This window comes from Marmota monax, unplaced genomic scaffold, assembly GCF_021218885.2.
Source record: "Marmota monax isolate L192 unplaced genomic scaffold, Marmota_monax_Labrador192_F-V1.1 WCK01_AAM20220418_F8-fsc00220, whole genome shotgun sequence".
NCBI lineage: Eukaryota > Metazoa > Chordata > Mammalia > Rodentia > Sciuridae > Marmota > Marmota monax.
In genome coordinates, this window is record NW_026693909.1 from 2,222,169 (window position 1) to 2,239,584 (window position 17,416).

At 54.4% G+C, this 17,416-nt stretch overlaps 1 protein-coding gene across 3 annotated transcripts in view; it reads right to left on the reverse strand.

Moving 5' to 3' along the window:
• Positions 1–17,416, reverse strand: part of Rnf213 (ring finger protein 213) — a 95,101-nt gene that overhangs the window by 38,028 nt on the left and 39,657 nt on the right. For all 3 annotated transcript variants that reach the window (XM_058585273.1, XM_046463189.1, XM_058585272.1), the window contains exons 18-29: positions 16,789–16,962; positions 16,462–16,611; positions 12,778–13,364; positions 11,836–12,001; positions 10,734–10,951; positions 9,685–9,825; positions 9,411–9,575; positions 7,489–8,644; positions 6,495–6,688; positions 6,134–6,289; positions 1,904–5,515; positions 190–326 (exon numbers count right to left, since the gene is read on the reverse strand). In XM_058585273.1, the coding sequence (XP_058441256.1) occupies positions 190–326; positions 1,904–5,515; positions 6,134–6,289; positions 6,495–6,688; positions 7,489–8,644; positions 9,411–9,575; positions 9,685–9,825; positions 10,734–10,951; positions 11,836–12,001; positions 12,778–13,364; positions 16,462–16,611; positions 16,789–16,962 (6,856 nt within the window). The remainder of the gene's footprint in view (positions 1–189; positions 327–1,903; positions 5,516–6,133; positions 6,290–6,494; positions 6,689–7,488; positions 8,645–9,410; positions 9,576–9,684; positions 9,826–10,733; positions 10,952–11,835; positions 12,002–12,777; positions 13,365–16,461; positions 16,612–16,788; positions 16,963–17,416) is intronic.

Here is a 17,416-nt window from a genome sequence, read left to right on the forward strand (position 1 = left end):
AGGCAATGCTCAGGAGACAGGTGGACATGACTGTAGACAAGGCCACTTACAGCTGGGGCCAGAGGGTCATACCAGGGGACCGAGCAATGACCCTCTCAGAGTTCCTGACAAGTGGTTACCACGCCCTGGCACACAACACCGTGAACCCAGGACATAGGCCAAGGGTGATGGGCAGGCAGGGCATCTCACCGGACTTCCTTGAGGAACGAGTACTCAGTGTCAAACTGCTGCAGTGACAGGATCGCGGGCTTCGGGGCCAAGCCCTTCACCTGCGCCCCTAGGGCCTCGCAGTCATGGCTCGTCAGCAGTCTGGAGAAGGTGGTGACCTGCAATGTGGGCACACAAGCCATCAGCTGAATTCAAGCAAGGGCACAGAGCACTGGGTCCGAACCCGGGGTCAGTGGGCATCCGAACAGAAAGAAGCCCGACCCAGAGCAGCTTTTACATGCAAGGATGGCTGAGGCGAGGACCTCCGGGATCAGCACAGAGAAGACTTGCCCTGCCCCAAAGATGCCTCGGTCTCCTTCTAAGATGCCAGCGTCTCTCTTTCTGCTTTGGTCCCCAGCTAAAAGCCTCCTGATCCTTTAGGGCTCAGCTGAAAACTAGAGTTAGCCTCCACCAGCTCTTCCTCCCTCGGCACTTTGCAGTTCTCTGCCATGGACCACGCTCCACAGTGCAAACCCAGCTGTTCGCGGCACACCAGGACCTCAGCTCTCCAGACCCCTTCTTTTTCTTTTTTTCTTTGTTTTTTGTTCAGTACCAGGGTATGAACACAGGAGAGCTTAACCACTAAGCCACATCCCCAGTCCTTTTTTATATTTTATACAGAGACAGGATCTCGCCAAGTTCGAGGGCCTTGCTAAATTGCTGAGGCTGGCTTTGGACTCTCGATGCTCCTGCCTCAGCCTCCCAAGCCTCTGGGATTATCAGTGTGGCCTTCATCCCCGACTTCAGATCCTTTCTCTGGGCCTGTCCTCAATGACCAGCTTCCAATTCTCACGTTCGACCACAGCAGACACACAAACTATGCCAAACAGATGCCACTACTGGCTCCTAAACCTGTCGCTCCTTCCTGGATTCTCCATGGCAATTGCGCAAAGCTGCAGTGAGCTCAGGAAGACTGTCCCCCACCTCTGTACCCTACATGGAGTTGGTGACTACCTCGGCCACACTGCCTGCTAACCGTTTGCAGTTTACACCACGCCAGCCGCCTCTTGACAGGTCTATCCTCTCAATGTCAGTCTCTTGCTCCACTGTCTTGCCATTGCCCAAGCAAGGGGCACATCTATGTACACCTTCCTCCACACTCCTGTGTAGGCAGGACCAAGGTCAAGGCTGCTGACAGGCCCTCCATGCATCTCTCCACCTGTCCCATCCCCAGGACCCAGCACTCACAGCCTGAACTTCACGCTCGGGCAGTGGTCCCCTCCTCGTCTCCTGCACAGATGCTGATTCAGACTCAGTGTCTGTGCTCCACGGAGCCCTCTGCCTCTGACGCCTGCCAGCCAGCCCTCACAGCCAGCCCAAGAGGCCTCTCTGAACTGCCTGTGATCCGTACCCTCACCTGGCTACACAACAGTGACCTATGACACTCAGGGCATCTGTTGGAAGGCATCCTCGTCCGTTACTCTAACAAGGTCCAAGGATGAGAAGCAGGCCAATCGACTGACACCCCGGGAGGGCCGGCAAGTGAAGTGAACACTGAACCCAGTGCTGCTCTCACAGCACAGCGCTGGTCACCCACAGGCAAGGGAAGCCTAACTGAGCTTATCCTCTGCGACTGACACAGAGGGGACACTCCTGCCTCCCATACCATGCACTGACTTAATGGAATTGAGACGTCCCGGCCCCAGATCAGGACTCTTCGATGAAAGAAGACGGGAGAAGCTATGGGGGCAGTCACCTCTGTGAAGATGGCATGACGCTCCAGGTCTGCGGTGCGAAGGTGGGCCTGGAGGAAATCGGCAAAGGAGTGGTGCTGCTGCTTGTACCAGTATTCCTGCGACAGCGACTGTGCAGCAAATGAGCCCAGCGCAGAGGTGCTCAGCCGCACCATGGCATCCGGCGTGGCACAGTCCAGCAGGATCAGCTTGGCCTCCTCGAACACCCTGTGGTACAGCTCCTCTGATGGGTCCCCAGGGCCCTGCCTCTCCACAGCCTGCAGCACCACGGAGGCACAGGCGTCGGAGTGGTAGCCGATGAAGACATCAGTAGGGGTATACTTGTGCCCAGGCATGAACTGATGTTGGTCCTTTACATTAGCAAACTGCTCTGCCCACCGCGTGAGCTCCTGCACGATGCTCTTCTGCCACCCCTGCAGCACCGAGCTGAGGTCCAGGTAGTGCTTCTCCAGCCGGTTAATGAGGGGCACGGGAAACTGCTCGTACACCACATTTTTCTCCTCGACGACAATCAGGCGAAAGTCGGGGTGGACCCGACACTTGACGCGATGGGTGCCGAGCCCGAGGTCCACGTACTTCTGGCCCCCGAGGTAGACGTAGTACTGGTTGAGCGCGTCGTACAGGCTCTCGTAGAGGTGCTGCAGGTTCAGCAGCACCACCATCTTGCCCGTCTCCATGCAGATCTTCACCCGGTTGATGTTTCTGCAGATCTGGGTGTACTCCTGGTCCCGGGGAAAACTGGAACCAAAGATGATCTCGGGCTGCTGGTCCTCACTGAAGAATGATCGCTGCAGGATCTGCAGGGCCACGTAGTTTTTGGTCAGCACCAGCAAGTAGCGGGACTCAGCATCTTCCAGCTCTCCAAGTGCCCCCCTTTGCAAGCCCCAACAAATGTTCTGCTTAATGAGATCCAGGGTGCTGACCTCTCCCATGCACCTGGCCGCAGGTAAGCTGGCCGTAAAGATGTCCAAAGCGGGGATGTCATCTTTGCCACTGAAGTTCCGAAGGACCGCCTGCGCAATCTCCTGCGGGGAAGGCTTCCTGTTAGATGCTCTGGCGGTGCCGAAGACCATCTTGATGAGGCTGTAGTAGTCGCGAAGCCCGAAGAATTCCTTGTCCTGCCTCTGGCACACCATCTCATAGGCCTTGGCAAAGGGAGCGAAGTACCCTTGGACCCTGTCCTGCACCAGGCTGTCTGAAGAGCAGATCCCTCTGGCACTCTCTATGAGCTCCTTCTCACTGGGGCTGCCGCGGGACACAAAGATGCCCCGGTTCATCTTGGCAGGGTCGAGGGCCCAGTTGGAAATACCTATGAAGCCGACTTTTTTGTGGGGGGCGGGATCGTCTTCAATGCACCCGTCTTCCAGCAGGGGGTGCAGAGTCTTCAGAGGCATTTTGGGGGAATCTTCTGCCAAGCCGACCTCATCCAGCACCACCACAGACACGTACTGCTGCAGGTCCTTCCCCTGCTGGAAGCGAGCGCACTGCTTGAAGGTGTTGATGATGCCCTGTGGGGTGGAGTGGGGGCTACACTGGAAGGACACCAGGTGGACCTGCTTCAGGCTGCGGAAGAGAGCGGAGTGCGCGGCCTGCCCCTGCATGGCATCTGCCACGATGGTCTTGGCGAGAGATTTGGAGCTGCCAGGCTTCCCCACCAGGAAGAGGGGGATCTTCAGCTCAATGCAGATGACCATCATGAAGACGTTCTCCTTCAGAGCCAAGTTCCTGGCTATGGTTTTCCTCAGAGGCACCCCACTCAGGAAAAGATCCTGTGTGTGCGTGATCTCATCCAGGATGACCCGGCTGTCGTCATATGGTTCTGGAAAGGACCTGCAAATGGCTCTGCGGTAGGACTCCTTGTCCTCTAGGGAGGCGTGGTAACAGACCCCCACTGCCAGCACCAGGGACCAGAGGACGGGGTCTCTCCTGAAGTTATTTTTGCTGACACGGGACTCGCAGAGAAAGGTGTTCAACTTCTCCAAGAGCATCTCGCTGCGGCCATGAAACCACGTGAACACCTTCACACAGCGCTCCACATCCCGGAGGCTGACGAAACTGCACTCACTTTCAGTGTTCCTCATGAACCTCTGAGAGGCAGAGAGCACTTCCGTGATCACACAAGTCTCATCCTCGCTGATCCTGACGTGGTCCACCAGTCTCTGCACAATCTGCTGGATGTAGAGTTTTTCTGAAGTGTCATTCAGCTGCCCAAAGTCCCACACCAGAGGAATCAGACTCGGGGGCAGGGCGTGGACACGGTACACCAGCTGCCTGAGGGGAATGGAGCCCAGCCTGTCTGCCGTCTCCTCTGCACTGACCCTGTACCCCAAACCAGCCGACTCCAAACGGCAGATGGTCTCCCGGGAGTGCTTCCTGTAAGGGTTGCAGGCAGCTATGATGTGCAAGCCTGAGTCCTCCTCCAGGGGCTGGCCATCCACGGTCCGGTCACACAGGACTTCCTTGATACAGCTTATGGCTTCTGTTGTGTTGGCTTCATCAAAGAACAAGATGGTGTCCAACTGGTGTTGGTGCTTATTGGAGAAGGCAGTATCCTCGGCTTCCCAGACTTTGGAGTGGATCATGGCTGCAGCTGTTCCCCCATGGACCTTGACCAGCTTCATGGTCTCAGCCTGGGCACCACAACGCCGCAGATCACTAAGGAATTTAATGAGCCTGGTTTTCCCACAGCCGGTTTCTCCCATGATGATAACTGGGATCCCACAGCGGAACCGCATCTCAATGGCCAGGATCTTGAGCATGTTGTCTGTGGTAAGCTCATATGTTTCATCAGGGTCCAGGGCCCATGGGATTCCCAGTGCCAGGCAGAGTCTCAAGAGTTTCTCATGTCTGGGCAGGTTATCAAAGTCAACATTAAAAGGCACCCTCTGCAGCGACAGACCCCTGTACAGTTCTGCTGTCATGACATCTTTCTTGATTATCTTCCCGTTGAGATGGTTGATGGCATCGACACTACCCTTGTTATTGGGCCGGAGATGGAAGCCTATGAATGTCATTGTCACACGGTCGCCATTGAAGAACACATATGGGTGCGGCTCTGACTCCCACCTCCTTCGGAGTGTAAAGGGGGCAAGGTCTTCTTCATCAACCCCATCCATGGTGACCGTGTGCTTCCCTGGGCTCTGGTCAGAGGTGTGAAGTGTTGGAGTCGCAAAGTCTCTTGCCATGAAGATCATGAAGGTGACCACAAAGTTCTTGAAGCCACTCAGTGTGTCTCCCGTGAAATCTGGGTTGCAGAACACAGAGGCCTCACAGTCCTTCAGCTGACAGTTGAGGAACCGAGCAAAGTTCCGAAGTTCTGACCAGGAGGGGTTGATGACCCCACAGTAGATGAGGAGGTGCTGGATGCACTCCCCCGGGGTGCCTTCAACAGACCCTTCTTGGTACTGAAATGTGTCTAGGTTTTGCTTTCGATGGAATCGTTTTAAGTATTGGAAAGGTCTTTGGAAAGTGGCACTGCGGAACTCGGTCCTGTCCATTCCAGGCTCCAGGAAGCTCCTCTCAGGGCTCAGCTCCATGTCTATCACTTCTTTGGGAGGTCTGCAGGTGACTTTGGGGAATATGTCAAGAAAACTGAACTTGGGGGCATGTGGATTCTGCAAAGAAGAGACAAAGAAGTGAGAAGGTGATTTCCTGGAAGATGCCCGAGTAAACCCTCCACGCTTTACCCTGGAAGGGCCTCTAGGAGAACCCTCACTTGGCAGCACATGGCCTTCAGCAGGCTCTTGTTCATAGAGGCTGGCATTTGCACATTAGGGCATCACAGAAGCCCAACCACAGCAGCTGTGTTATTAACCAGGAAGCCTTCCAACCCAGCCTCCTGCGGCTCCATCTCTCACCAACCACAAACACCCACGTGACCACAGAACTCCCTCCTGACAGCTAATGGGGTCCCATGCATGAAGTCTCCCTGCCATCTTCACTGGCAGTGAAGGAGATGGTGGCTGTCCATGGAGGAACCTCTGCACTCAGCACAGCTGGGACTCCACCCTGTAATGATCTGACGGATATAGAAAGATCCAAGATGCTGCCAATCCACGAGAGCATTCTCAATCCAGTGAGCTTTAAGACCTATCTCCAAGCATGTATTCCCGACACTTTGCTCACTGCTTGTCTAAGGCGAGAGTGAGAAACAACTAAGACGTGTCACCCAGGCCACAGGACACAGATTTGAAGGTGTGCTGTGACCACCTGCAAATGCCCCATGTACATACCAGCTTTAAAGACCGCTTTAGCAGTCCTGAATTTCCTTCTGGAATTTCAACGATATATAAATGGCGCGGGTTCCGAAGCCACATTTTCCCACTTACATCCATCAGGTATTGCAAAATGAGGAGTTTGAAAAGAAAGACCCAAGTTCCAGTCTGTACCTAGAAACAGAGGAGCACAGGTTTGTAAAGACATAATTGATGACCACTCCTCCCAAGCCCCTGGACCCTCTGTCTTGTTCCCTGAGAGAAGGGTACTGACCATGGGCAGGCGTAGAAGGGAGGGACTCTTCGGACAGGGAGAAACAGGTGGGCCCTGGGAATCACATCTTCTGACATGGCCATCCAGTTGCCACACAGCACTTACCGAAGCAGTCACATCCAAGTGGAACAGCATGGGTGTTTTCTGGTACTGAGCATCCAAGAAAGGCAGGAGGGAGCCCAGGACACAGCTCTCATCCACCTGAGCCTCTGTCAACCGGATTATCTTTAAAGGCACCTTTTTGTTGTTTAACTTCCTTTTCAGTTTCTCATGCAGTCTCTTCACATAGAGAGATTTCCCTGTTAAAAAAAGGAAATTAGATCCCCAGGCCTTGGACCAAGAGAAACAGGATCCAGAGACAAGAAGTTACTTCTCAGCAGTGGCACACCCCTTCGGAGGCTGAAGCAGGAGGACCATAAGTTAAAGGCCAGCCTCAGCAACTCAGTGAGGCCCTGAGCAACTTAGCAAGACCCGGTCTCTAAATAAAAAAGGCTGGGAATGTGCCTCAGAGATAGGGAACCCCTGGGGTAAATCCCCAGTTTAAAAAAAAAAAAAAAGTTCTTTGTGTAAAATTCATAAGTGACACCATGGAACACCAGATCGGAGCACAGTCCACCACGAAGCCAGAGTCCCCGCCGCACCGGCAGCCAGGCCACTAGCAGGACAGCAGTGGAGGTGTAATAAAGTAAAGCAGAGCGGTGTCCCCAGGGAAGGGGAGCCGGCTCTGTCCTGACAGGGCGCAGTGCTGTCGCGGGAGGGAGTCCAAGGAAGCCTGGAGGAGAGCACGAGGCCCCGCCTCCTGGGCCACGCCCCCTGCACCTCTGCTCATGCCAATGCGGCCAGCCAGGAGGACTCGGCAGAGTCCACGCAGGAAAAAAGTGACCTGCACAAAAGGGCCCCCGGGGAGGAGCAGGGCTCCAGGAACTGCAACCTGGGACAAAAGGAGGTCCCCTTCTAGGGGAAGCGCTGACTGCAGGGCGTCAGACCCTCCTGAGACTCACTTTCCCACCTGCAGAGGGTGTCATCTGAGGTGCTACAGAGGAAGGGGTCACTGGGCAGCCCTGAAGGACGGCCCTGCCCACCCCAGAGCTCTCATTACCAACTCCCGCTCTCTCCGAGGACACGATCCCCACACACATCCGGTCTCTGAACACAGCTGCTGCTGACAGGGTCTGTGCTGGGACCTGGTAGTGACGTGCCAGGTAGTCCCGGATGGCATGGAGGGACGAGGCCTGGGGGATGAGGTGGGCCTTGTGCTGGCTGAAGGCCGAGGGCAGGTAGCAGCGCTCCTGTGCAGCGTCGCAGACCAGCACCAGCTGGTAGTCCTCCCGGGGACACTGTGTGCACAGGCTGCGGAAGAGGGCCTCCGCCTGGCAAGCCACCTCATAGCTCAGCTGATCCGCGAACAGCAGGCTGTAGACCTTGCGCCCCTGGGAAACCGGGGCCAGGCAGCGGCGCAAGAGCAGGGCCACCTCTTCTAATGTGGTCTCTGGGGTACAGAGCAGCACCTCATCAAAAGTAGGCAGGGGCTGGCCCGGGGCCTGCATGTAGATGGCCAGGGCAGCCAACAGCACCTCAGAGTGGCCACACAAGACCAGGTTGGGCTGGCCAGCCTGCAGACCCACGGGGAGAGACCGCTCCACAGGAGGCCTGCCCATCCTGGCCAGGCGAGCCAGACAGTGGCCCAGGGCCTCCAGGTCCAGGCAGCCAGGCAGAAAGACACTCATGCTCTCCAGGGACTCTTCCATGATGGCCCTCAGCTTGGTCACCAGGCTGATCTCAGAGGACTGCAATGGAAGTAACTTTTCCGTCACTGTCCTCACACGGTGTCCGCTGGCCTCACTGAACCCCACAGTGGCCCTTAAGACGTCGGCTGGGGTGCAGTTGTCTTTGATGAAGGACAGCATCATGAGGGCAGCTGCGCTGGGTCTCTGCTTCCTGAGCTCGGTGCTCAGGAGGACCAGCTGCTCGGCCGTGTAGAAGTTGAGGTAGAAGTGCTCCCTGCGCTTCCTGCTCACTAGCTCCTTCCAGTCATCCAGGAATCGCTCCATCTGCCTGCAGAGGGCTTCCAGGAGCTGGGGGACGTCCCCACTCTCTGTCAGCTGGCTCACCAACTCCAAGTGGAAGTCCATGCGGACGGAGACGCCGTTCCTGGGGCAGCAGTAGACCTCGGCAGTCCAGGTCCGAAATAGCAGGTTTCCCGCAGAGTACAGGTTCAGGAAGGCTTGCATGAGCCGCTGCACATGGCAGAATACCTGGGGGACACAGGGGCATGAGGCAGACCTCACAGTGAGCTACTGGACACACACGGGTTCAAGGGGCTGGGTGACTGGGAAACACGATCCGCCTCAGGAGAGGGCTCCCTCCTTCTGGAAGTGATCAGTGCTGGGTAGGAATGTCAACTGTGGGCTGGGCGGGTGGTAGAACACTTGCCTCTTACGTGCCGGGCCCGGGCTCTACGCCCAGCACTGGGGGGAAAAAGTCAGTTGTGAGATCCAAAAACACTATAAGGAAAGAAGCTATAACACAAGCAAGAGACCATTACACAGACCAACAACCTGTGTCGCAGTGACTTCAGGAGTGCTCTACCATCGAGTTATGTCCCCAGCCCTTTTCATTTTCAGACAGGATCTCACCAAATCGCTGAGGCTGGCCTCTAACTTGCAATCCTCCTGCTTCAGCCGCACAAGTGTCACAGACATGTGCCATCAGAATCTTGAGGGGTTGACTTTGCCAATTTACAGAGTAAATGAAGGCATTCATGCTTCTTCCTACCTGGTCACCTCCTGTTCCACGCAGCTAACTCAACTACCAGCTGGTGACAGATCCTCCTGGGGGACCTAATACCTCCAGGACCTATCCCTCTACTGATTTCGCTCCAGGCAAGGTGCACCCTGCAGACCACCAGCTCCACTCTCTGAAGCCACTCGGCCCAGCAGAGGCCAACCCCTGCCCCTGTCCCTCCATGGGCAGCGGGGCAGTGAATGTGCCCAGCCTGAGGCAACAGCGGCAGCCGCTCACCTCAGAGAACTTTTCTACTTCCATATTCTTGTGGTCTTTCTTGCCAGACATCAGCATCAGCTTGTTTAAAAGATCCTTCAGCTCTTCCAAAGAGTAGGAGCGCCCTGGCTCCAGGCCACTGTGACCCCCAGGGAGGATCAGGCGCAGAACAGCATCTGATGAGATCTGGGAGGCACAATATATTCAGAGGTCATTTTCTGGTGGCTAAAACCCCGACTCGGCAGCGGGCCAGTGCATGCCACCAACACCACACCTTGAATCTAGGAAGGCTCACCTTCTGGTCACTTGTGGGTGCCCTGATCTCATAAATGCCTCTGCTATTGATGGCAGTAGCCAGGGACAGGGACGAGAGCTCGATGGACCCATGGCTTTCCTTCACGGTCTTCAGCCACTCCAGATTCCTGGCAGAGTCTCGCTGTTGGGACAAAAGCAGAGAATATGGGCCAGGGTGAGAATGAGGTCTGCCTCCCTCCTGCCTCTGCCCTTGCTGGGCAAACTGCACCCACCCTCCCCCAGGGCTCCGGATACAGCTGCTCACCCAGTGTCACTCCCTCAGGACCCTGGTCACTTAGTGTGGCTTTGCTGATGTGGGTTCCTAGCTAACCCTTGGAGTGCATATGGCCTGCACTGACGGATGTTTGGGTGGAGAGCCAGAGGCTGCGCTCCCCAGAGGGAAGCCACCGACTGCTGGGTCCCCAGAACAGAGGCCCTCCGAGAAGAGATGCTTCACTGAACAGCAGCCCTGTTCTCTTACTGTCCTGCCACGGTCCCCAAACACCACCAGAAGAACTTAGGAAAAACTGCAACAGACGGGAGCTTCTGGCAGAAAAACTGCCAACTGCTCTGTCTCTGCATCTCCCACAGCCATCCACTCGCAGGGGCAGACGTCCTGAGCCTGTTGCAGGCCTCTGGACGTCTCTGCTCACTGGGCAAGTTAGGCAGCACCGTGAAGCCAGACCCTGCACATGCACTTCACTGCAATGTTGTCTTTCTTCTGATAAAAAAATTAATAGATTGTGAAGACTACATGAAAGAAATAAGAGGGTGATTACTATCATTTAGAGGGAACCACTGCACAGCCTTTCACATGCTTCCTGCCGTGCTCTGTCCACCCCTGTCCTGTAGGGCGGACACTGCTCTCGACCTGCAGTCCTGCGGCTCCCTTCCCACCCAAGACAAAGAAAGCACGTCCATAGGTGAGAGCTGCTTTTAAACATGCGTTCAAGCAGCTGCCTACATGCCTCCGTGACCGTGTGCCCTCAAAGCACAGCTGCTGCCCAGGGCTGCAAGTCTCCAGGCCTTAGAACCAGGAACAAGACGCACCAGCTTGCTGGGCAGGTGGGGGTCGTTTTTCAGAGCCTTCCACAGCTCCTTCAGCAGCTCCATGAACTCGCTGAAGCCGGCCTTCTTGTCCAGCTTGTACAGCAGGGACGCGTAGCCCTGCACAGCATCGTGCAGGCAGGCCACCCGGTCCACGTCAATGTCACTCTCTCCAGCCGAGATGGAGGCCAGGTCCACAAATACCTTGAGCTCGGTGATGCCTGGGGGCACAGAAGAGGTCAGCACAGGACCATGCCACGATGCTGCACAAATCACACCTGGGGCACGGTCCTTAGCGAGGCCATCAGTGGACACTTAGTAAACATCTAGGGCCTGCTCCACTTCCTGCCTTCAGTTCCAACTCCAGGACACCTTTACTTTTGCAGTACATGATCCCACCACTGACCAACAACTAACCTCTACCAGACAATGTCCCAGGCACTGTACTAGCCTTGTGTGGACCTTATTTCCTTTAATTCTCAGACATCACTACTTAAACAAAAACAGGTTCAATTGGTAACCAATATGTGGACAATTAATTATTTAAAAAACTGAGCTAATTCTCCTGGGGTTAATTATTAATCAAATAGCATACATCAAAGCAGACTCAGGAGTAGAAGGTAGAGTCAGCACAGTGATGGATGAGCGCGGAGCCAGTGTAGCCTCAGGGCCACAAGGAAGCAGGCCCCAGGCCTCTGTGGTGTCAGTGCTGTCCCTCTCCACCTCCTGGCCTTTATTTCCTACCTATCCCCCATCCCAAATTGAATCCACACAACCACGCAGGTGCCCAGCCCTAGGCTGGGAAAGAAATGCACACCTTCTGCCCACTTGCTGCAGCAATGGCCCATGCAGCCAAGAGCTTGCCCAGGCCTCTGGCAGAATGAGCTGGAAGGATGCTCAGGAAAGCGACGCTGGACTCCACAGATGGAGAGAGCAGCTCAGGAAACAGTTTAACCAGAACCCTGAGAAGCTAGCCTGAGGCAAACTCTCTGTGGGCCTGGAGGCAGACACTGTCCCCCAGCTGACGCACCCACGCGATGGAGGTGGGATGGCCTCCAGTTCGGAGCCCCACTTGGCAAACACCTGAAGCCGAGCTCCTCCGTACCTCCCAGCGCCTCGTGCAGCCAGCTGACGAACTCCTTCTGCAGAGCCAGTTCCTGCAGACACTGGCGGCGGGGCTCACTGATGTCCTGCAGCCGCTTCTTGGCCCGGATGAGCTGCGGGCTGATCTGGTCCAGTCTCTCATGGCGGGTGGCCTCAAAGTCATCAATCTGCAAAACAAAGCTCTGCTGTGGGCTGCACCAGCGACCACCCATGCCTGCCCTCCCGTGTGCCTGGACCAGCAGCTGCTACAGCTACAGGGTGACACACTCTTGCACAAAGGACAGCATGACCTCCACTGCGCTCCTTGCTGGGCTGCAATAGCTACTGTCCACGGCACTCAGGTCCCATGAGGAAGCTTTTATGGACTTTGAAACCTGCTCCTCACGGCAGCCCCACCAGGTCCAAATCATTGACTTCTCTGTTTAGGGCAGTTACAGACGTGCTGACAGGTTCAAGTTTAGGTACAGACCATTCCACACTCTGCTAAGTTTTAAGCACTATCATATCTGTCTCTCCCGGAACATGAACCACACACTGATAAACCTGGGGCTAGGAAACAGGACAAAGAGACGCGGGCCTGAGCCACAGTGGGAGCAACGTACCGTTTGAAATTCCCACGTGAACTAGGAGAGGTACCTGGACAGATGGCAAAACATTTCCTTTTGTGATTTTATAAAGTAAAGAGAAGAGATTTTTCTGGGAAAGGGGATGGTTTCTCTATCCTAAATTTTTGGTTCTCATATTGATCCAAAAGAACTCACTCACTCAGGAATAGTCACATTATCTCAAGCAAAGGTAAAAACACAGGCCTCAGAATGTTCCAGTGCAGCCCAGACGAGAGCCCTTGAAACAGGATGCCACACTGTCCTTCCCAGAAGCCCTGGGGCTTCTGAGGAGTCTGAGGTAGCCCCCACCTCACAGGAGTCCCCAACAAATAACTTACAAAGTTTATTAAAGTGTAAAGAACACTGAAGTCGCCAGTCAATCCAAAATTATTTTTGACATCCAAGATGACCTTGGCTGAGCTGATGGCCTGGTGCAGGCTATGGTACTCCTTGATCTGCTCAACGCGCTCCGAGATCCAGCCTCTCTGGTCCTGGGGGTCTACTCTACACATAATCTGGAGGTCTGAAGTCAGGTCATTGTATTTATCTATAAAGTCCTTGAAGATGACATTGATTTCTGCAAACGTGACCTCTCCTGACTTCAGATCCTGATACAGTTTCATGAACCTCTGGTAACAAGGCGAGTACAAGTACTCATAGGCATCTAGAAGCTCAAGGGTCGGCCTTTCAGATTCCCCTTTGGGATCACTCAATGATTCTGCGGCTTCTTCCCAGAAAACCTGGAAGATGTGGCTGTCTATCAGCGAGTCTATCGTTCCAGCTAATTCCTGGGCTTTGGGATCCAGGTTGTAGTGCGTCATCTGCTTGAAGGCCAAGGACGATGGCTGGCTCACCATCATGGCTTCATTCAGTCTTTTGAGGTTCAGGTCTTCTGAGTGTCTTGCTTCAATCTCTCCAAAATCCACTTTGGACACCATAAGGAAACAAAGAAGTGAGACTGCCAGTCACGTGGCATCTTATTTTACTTTCCCAGTATTTCTAATCTCTTAAGACAACACAAGTGAATACCATTGCTGAGAATTTTTTCTCAGGAAGATTCATCCCTCCTCCCCTCCACCCCACCAGCGGCTTGTTCATCAGTTTTCATGATAAAGAGCAGACTGCAAGCTCTTGTGTGGACAGGACAGTTGGAAACACACGTCCATCTCCTCCCACCCAAACCTCACTCCAGTGATGGGATTAGAAATTGTTTTTAAAAGACTACAACCAGCAGGGACCAGAGGAGCAGAAAAGTTGCCGAGAGCAACAGGAGCTAGAAGTGGAAAGACAGCCACACCAGAGGCAAAGGACACTTGGGGCCTGAGTACCCAGACCCTGGGGACACAGTGGCATGAGTTCAGTCAGGCCTGGCACAAGCTCCTGGCAAGCAAGGACACTAGCTGTAAGGTCACCCTAGACCAGGGGAGGCAGAGAGGGATCAGGAAGTGGGTTCAAGGTGTGTTTAAGAAGCAATGAGGGAGGGCTGGGGATGTGGCTCAAGCGGTAGCGCGCTCGCCTGGCGTGCCTGCGGCCCGGGTTCGATCCTCAGCACCACATACAAACAAAGATGTTGTGTCCGCCGAAAACTAAATAAATAAAAAGAAGAGCCTCTTAAAAAAAAAAGAAGCAATGAGTGAGAGTCCAGCCCCACCTGGCAAGGGCAGGGAGGACCACCTGCAGGGCTCTCAGGCCTGGAGGCCTCTCTAGACACAGACCTGTCCTAGGCAGCTACCGAGGACGGAGAGGATGACATGGCCCTCAGGAAGAAGAACTGGAGTAAAAGTGGGCTCACCTCCTCCTCTCCCTCTTGGCTCCAGGAACCTGGCAGCCGGCAGGGGCTGCAAATGGGAGACCCACAGGAGAAGCCCTCAAGGACCAGGTCAACTCCAGGGCAGTCACAGAGCCCCAGGGGCCATGCCCAGAAGCCCTTAACATGTCAGTCCACTTGCGGCGACTGTTTCACAGACACAGACAACAAAAATCTCTAAACAGAAGAGGAAAATCTATTTTTTTTTTTTTGGTACTGGGGGATTGTACTCAGGGGCACTTGACTACTGAGCCACATCCCCAGCCCTGTTTTGTATTATATTTAGAGACAGGGTCTCACTGAGTTGCTTAGTGCCTCGCCGTTGCTGAGGCTGGCTTTGAACTCACAGTTCTCCTGCCTCAGCCTCCAGAGCTGCTGGGCAGGAAAGTCTTTAAAATGCAAAACAGACACCAAAAATCCCAACAGTAGCTCAGTGGTAGCACGCTTCCTAGCATGTGTGAGGCACTGAGTTCCTTCTCAGCACCACATACAAATAAATGAAAAATAAAGGTACATCAACAACCAAAAAAAATTTAAAAAAAATAAAAAAGGAAAGCCTAGGTTCTGTTCCCAGCGAAAAGAAAAGAAAGCCAGCCAGCAGGTAAAAGCAACTTGGACAAAACAAGAAACAATGCGAGGAGAAGAGGATCTTTATGAACACCAATAATCTCAGAAAGATAAGATACTGAACACGAACCATGAGAACAGCATAGTATATAAACAGATCTCTCAAGAAAAAAGGGGAAGGGTTGGGGTTGTGACTCAGTGGTACAGCACTCTAGAAGCCCTGGGTTCAATCCTCAGCACCACAAAAGATGAATAAATAAAGGTATTGTGTCTATCTACAGATAAAAATTATTAAAAAAAAAAAAAGTGCCAGGCACTCTGCTGGCTGAGGCAGGAGCATCGAGCGTTCAAAGCCAGCCTCAGCAAAATTGAGGTGTAAGCAACCCAGTGAGACCCTGTCTCTAAATAAAATACAACATAGGGCTGGGGTGCAGCTCAGAGGTCGAGTGCCCCTGAGTTCAATCTGGGATATCAAAGTAAAACGAAAAAAAGGAGTGCCTTCAAATTCAATATATGTGAGTGCTGAAATGAAGATTTCAATGCCCGGCTGTGGGAGGAGGCAAAGCCCAAACAGGAGAGATGTCACAGGAGCTGGAAACCACACCAGGAGGCCCAGCAGCCGCTGATGTGAACCCAGGAAGAAGAAAAGCACAAACAACCAATTCAGGAGAAAGTCCTCGAGCTCTAAGACCAGAGCCCCAGCTGAGGAGCACCTGCAGTCGAGGAGACAGAAAGGAGATGGATGGCACAGCTTTACGACAACGTCAGGGCACCAGGGCCAGTCAGCTTTCGAAAGCATCCCGAGAAGGACAACGAGCCCCATGCAGAGGATGAGCAGCAAGGCTGCATGTGAGGTCCCAACGCAGCACCCAGGGGGCACTGTGATGGACATTCTGTCCCTGGCCCAACGATCAACCTGCAGCAGGGGCACAGTTCTGAATCTGGCCTCCTGTGCCCCTTCCCAGCAAGCAGAAGATGCCACGCTCTGTCCAACAGGAGTCAAGGGCAAGCCAGGGATGCGGGACTTGCCCCACCGGCCCAGAGGTCAAGGCAACCCTGGGAGATGAAGGGAGATGAGGGCCACCTCCCCACCAGAGAAATGAGCCCTCCATCCTGGAGACCCTTCGGAGACGTCCGCTCACACGGCTGGTACAGTTTGGCGTTGAATTAGAGACAAACCCGATGGAAAAGGGGAAAAGGAGACAACAAGACAAGCAGAGCAATTCCACCGCTGCAGAAGCTCTGCCGGAACATGGGGTGGCCCTGGTCCACGGCACGGCTCGCCTGTGAATCCTGTGTTCACGCCATGGCGAAGGCCTGGCCCGAAGACTGCTCCAGTAACTCAGGGCACCACTGGGCGTGACAGGGCAGCAAGTGACCTCGAGTGCTGGGCCCACACTGGAGAGCGATCCCCCCACCCCACCCCATGGGAAGCTGGCACAGGACGCTGGGAACCGGGGGTGTGGACGGGCTTGGAGGCACAGCAACAGGAGCGAGAGCGGAGCCTGCTTCCCCCGGCAGACTCATGGAAAACTCGGCTAAAAATGTATTTTAACAGCTCTGACCCCCAAATAAGGCCCTGCTCTCTGTGGCCCTCTTCCGGGCCCCATAGCTCTCAGGGGTGTCCAGAGCGACTGCGGGGCCGTACCTTGGACGAGGTGCTTCACCTTCCTGCTCAGCCTCAGGAGGCTGTCCACCTGTCTCTTCTCGCTCTTCAGAAACACGACTTCTCCCCTCCTCCACTCCAGGGTCTCCTTCATGTCACATTTTCCCTCTTGGAATGAAAAACTCTTTTTCTCTGGAATACAATGACAAAGTCACCAAAGGCAGAGACACTTCTCCGTGACACCCCCTTCTCCCTGGGAGTGCCCTGCAGTCACCACAGGAAGACAAGAACGCCTCCACCTGGTGGCATGGAAGAGGACACCCAGCACACGTGTGAACGCAGGCTTCACACCAGCCTGGCCCAGCTCACCTAACTGCCACAGGTCCAGAAACTGGGTTCTGTGCTTTAGGATCAGCTCCAACTGTCCGATCAATATAGACCCATCTAGGACGTCACCAGCCACCTTCATGAAGACAGAGTTGGCAGCAGCCATCAATCTCTTGGCGTCCTCTGTGAGGTTGTCTAACAGCTTCTCATCCGTCCCTGAACAGATGAGGAACATGGTGAGCCCACGGGCCCTCCGCCTGCTTCCTCTAGAACCTCACCCCCAGCGCCATGCCCACCTGACACTGGCTGCGTTCACGGTGTTTCCAGAAGTGCTGCCGCCTCACTCAGCTGTTCCCATACCTGTCTTACCCCAGTGCTCTCCTGCTAGACGGAGGAGACCCTCCCAATGGCCAATGTCAGCCAGGAGAACCACAGGGTTGAATGCCTGAGCCTTCACACTCTGCCTATCTTGGCTGCAGCTCAAAACTTGGAACGTGAGCTTTCAGATGACCTCAGAGGACGGCGTTTTAAAATGTGCCTAGTTTAACTGCCATATTTATCTCACAGTAGTATGAGGCTCAGTTAGTATCGTGGACGACCGAGTTACCTTTACCATTAAAAGCAAAGATGGCGGGGGACTGGGGTGCAGAGTGGTGGTAGGGTGCTAGTC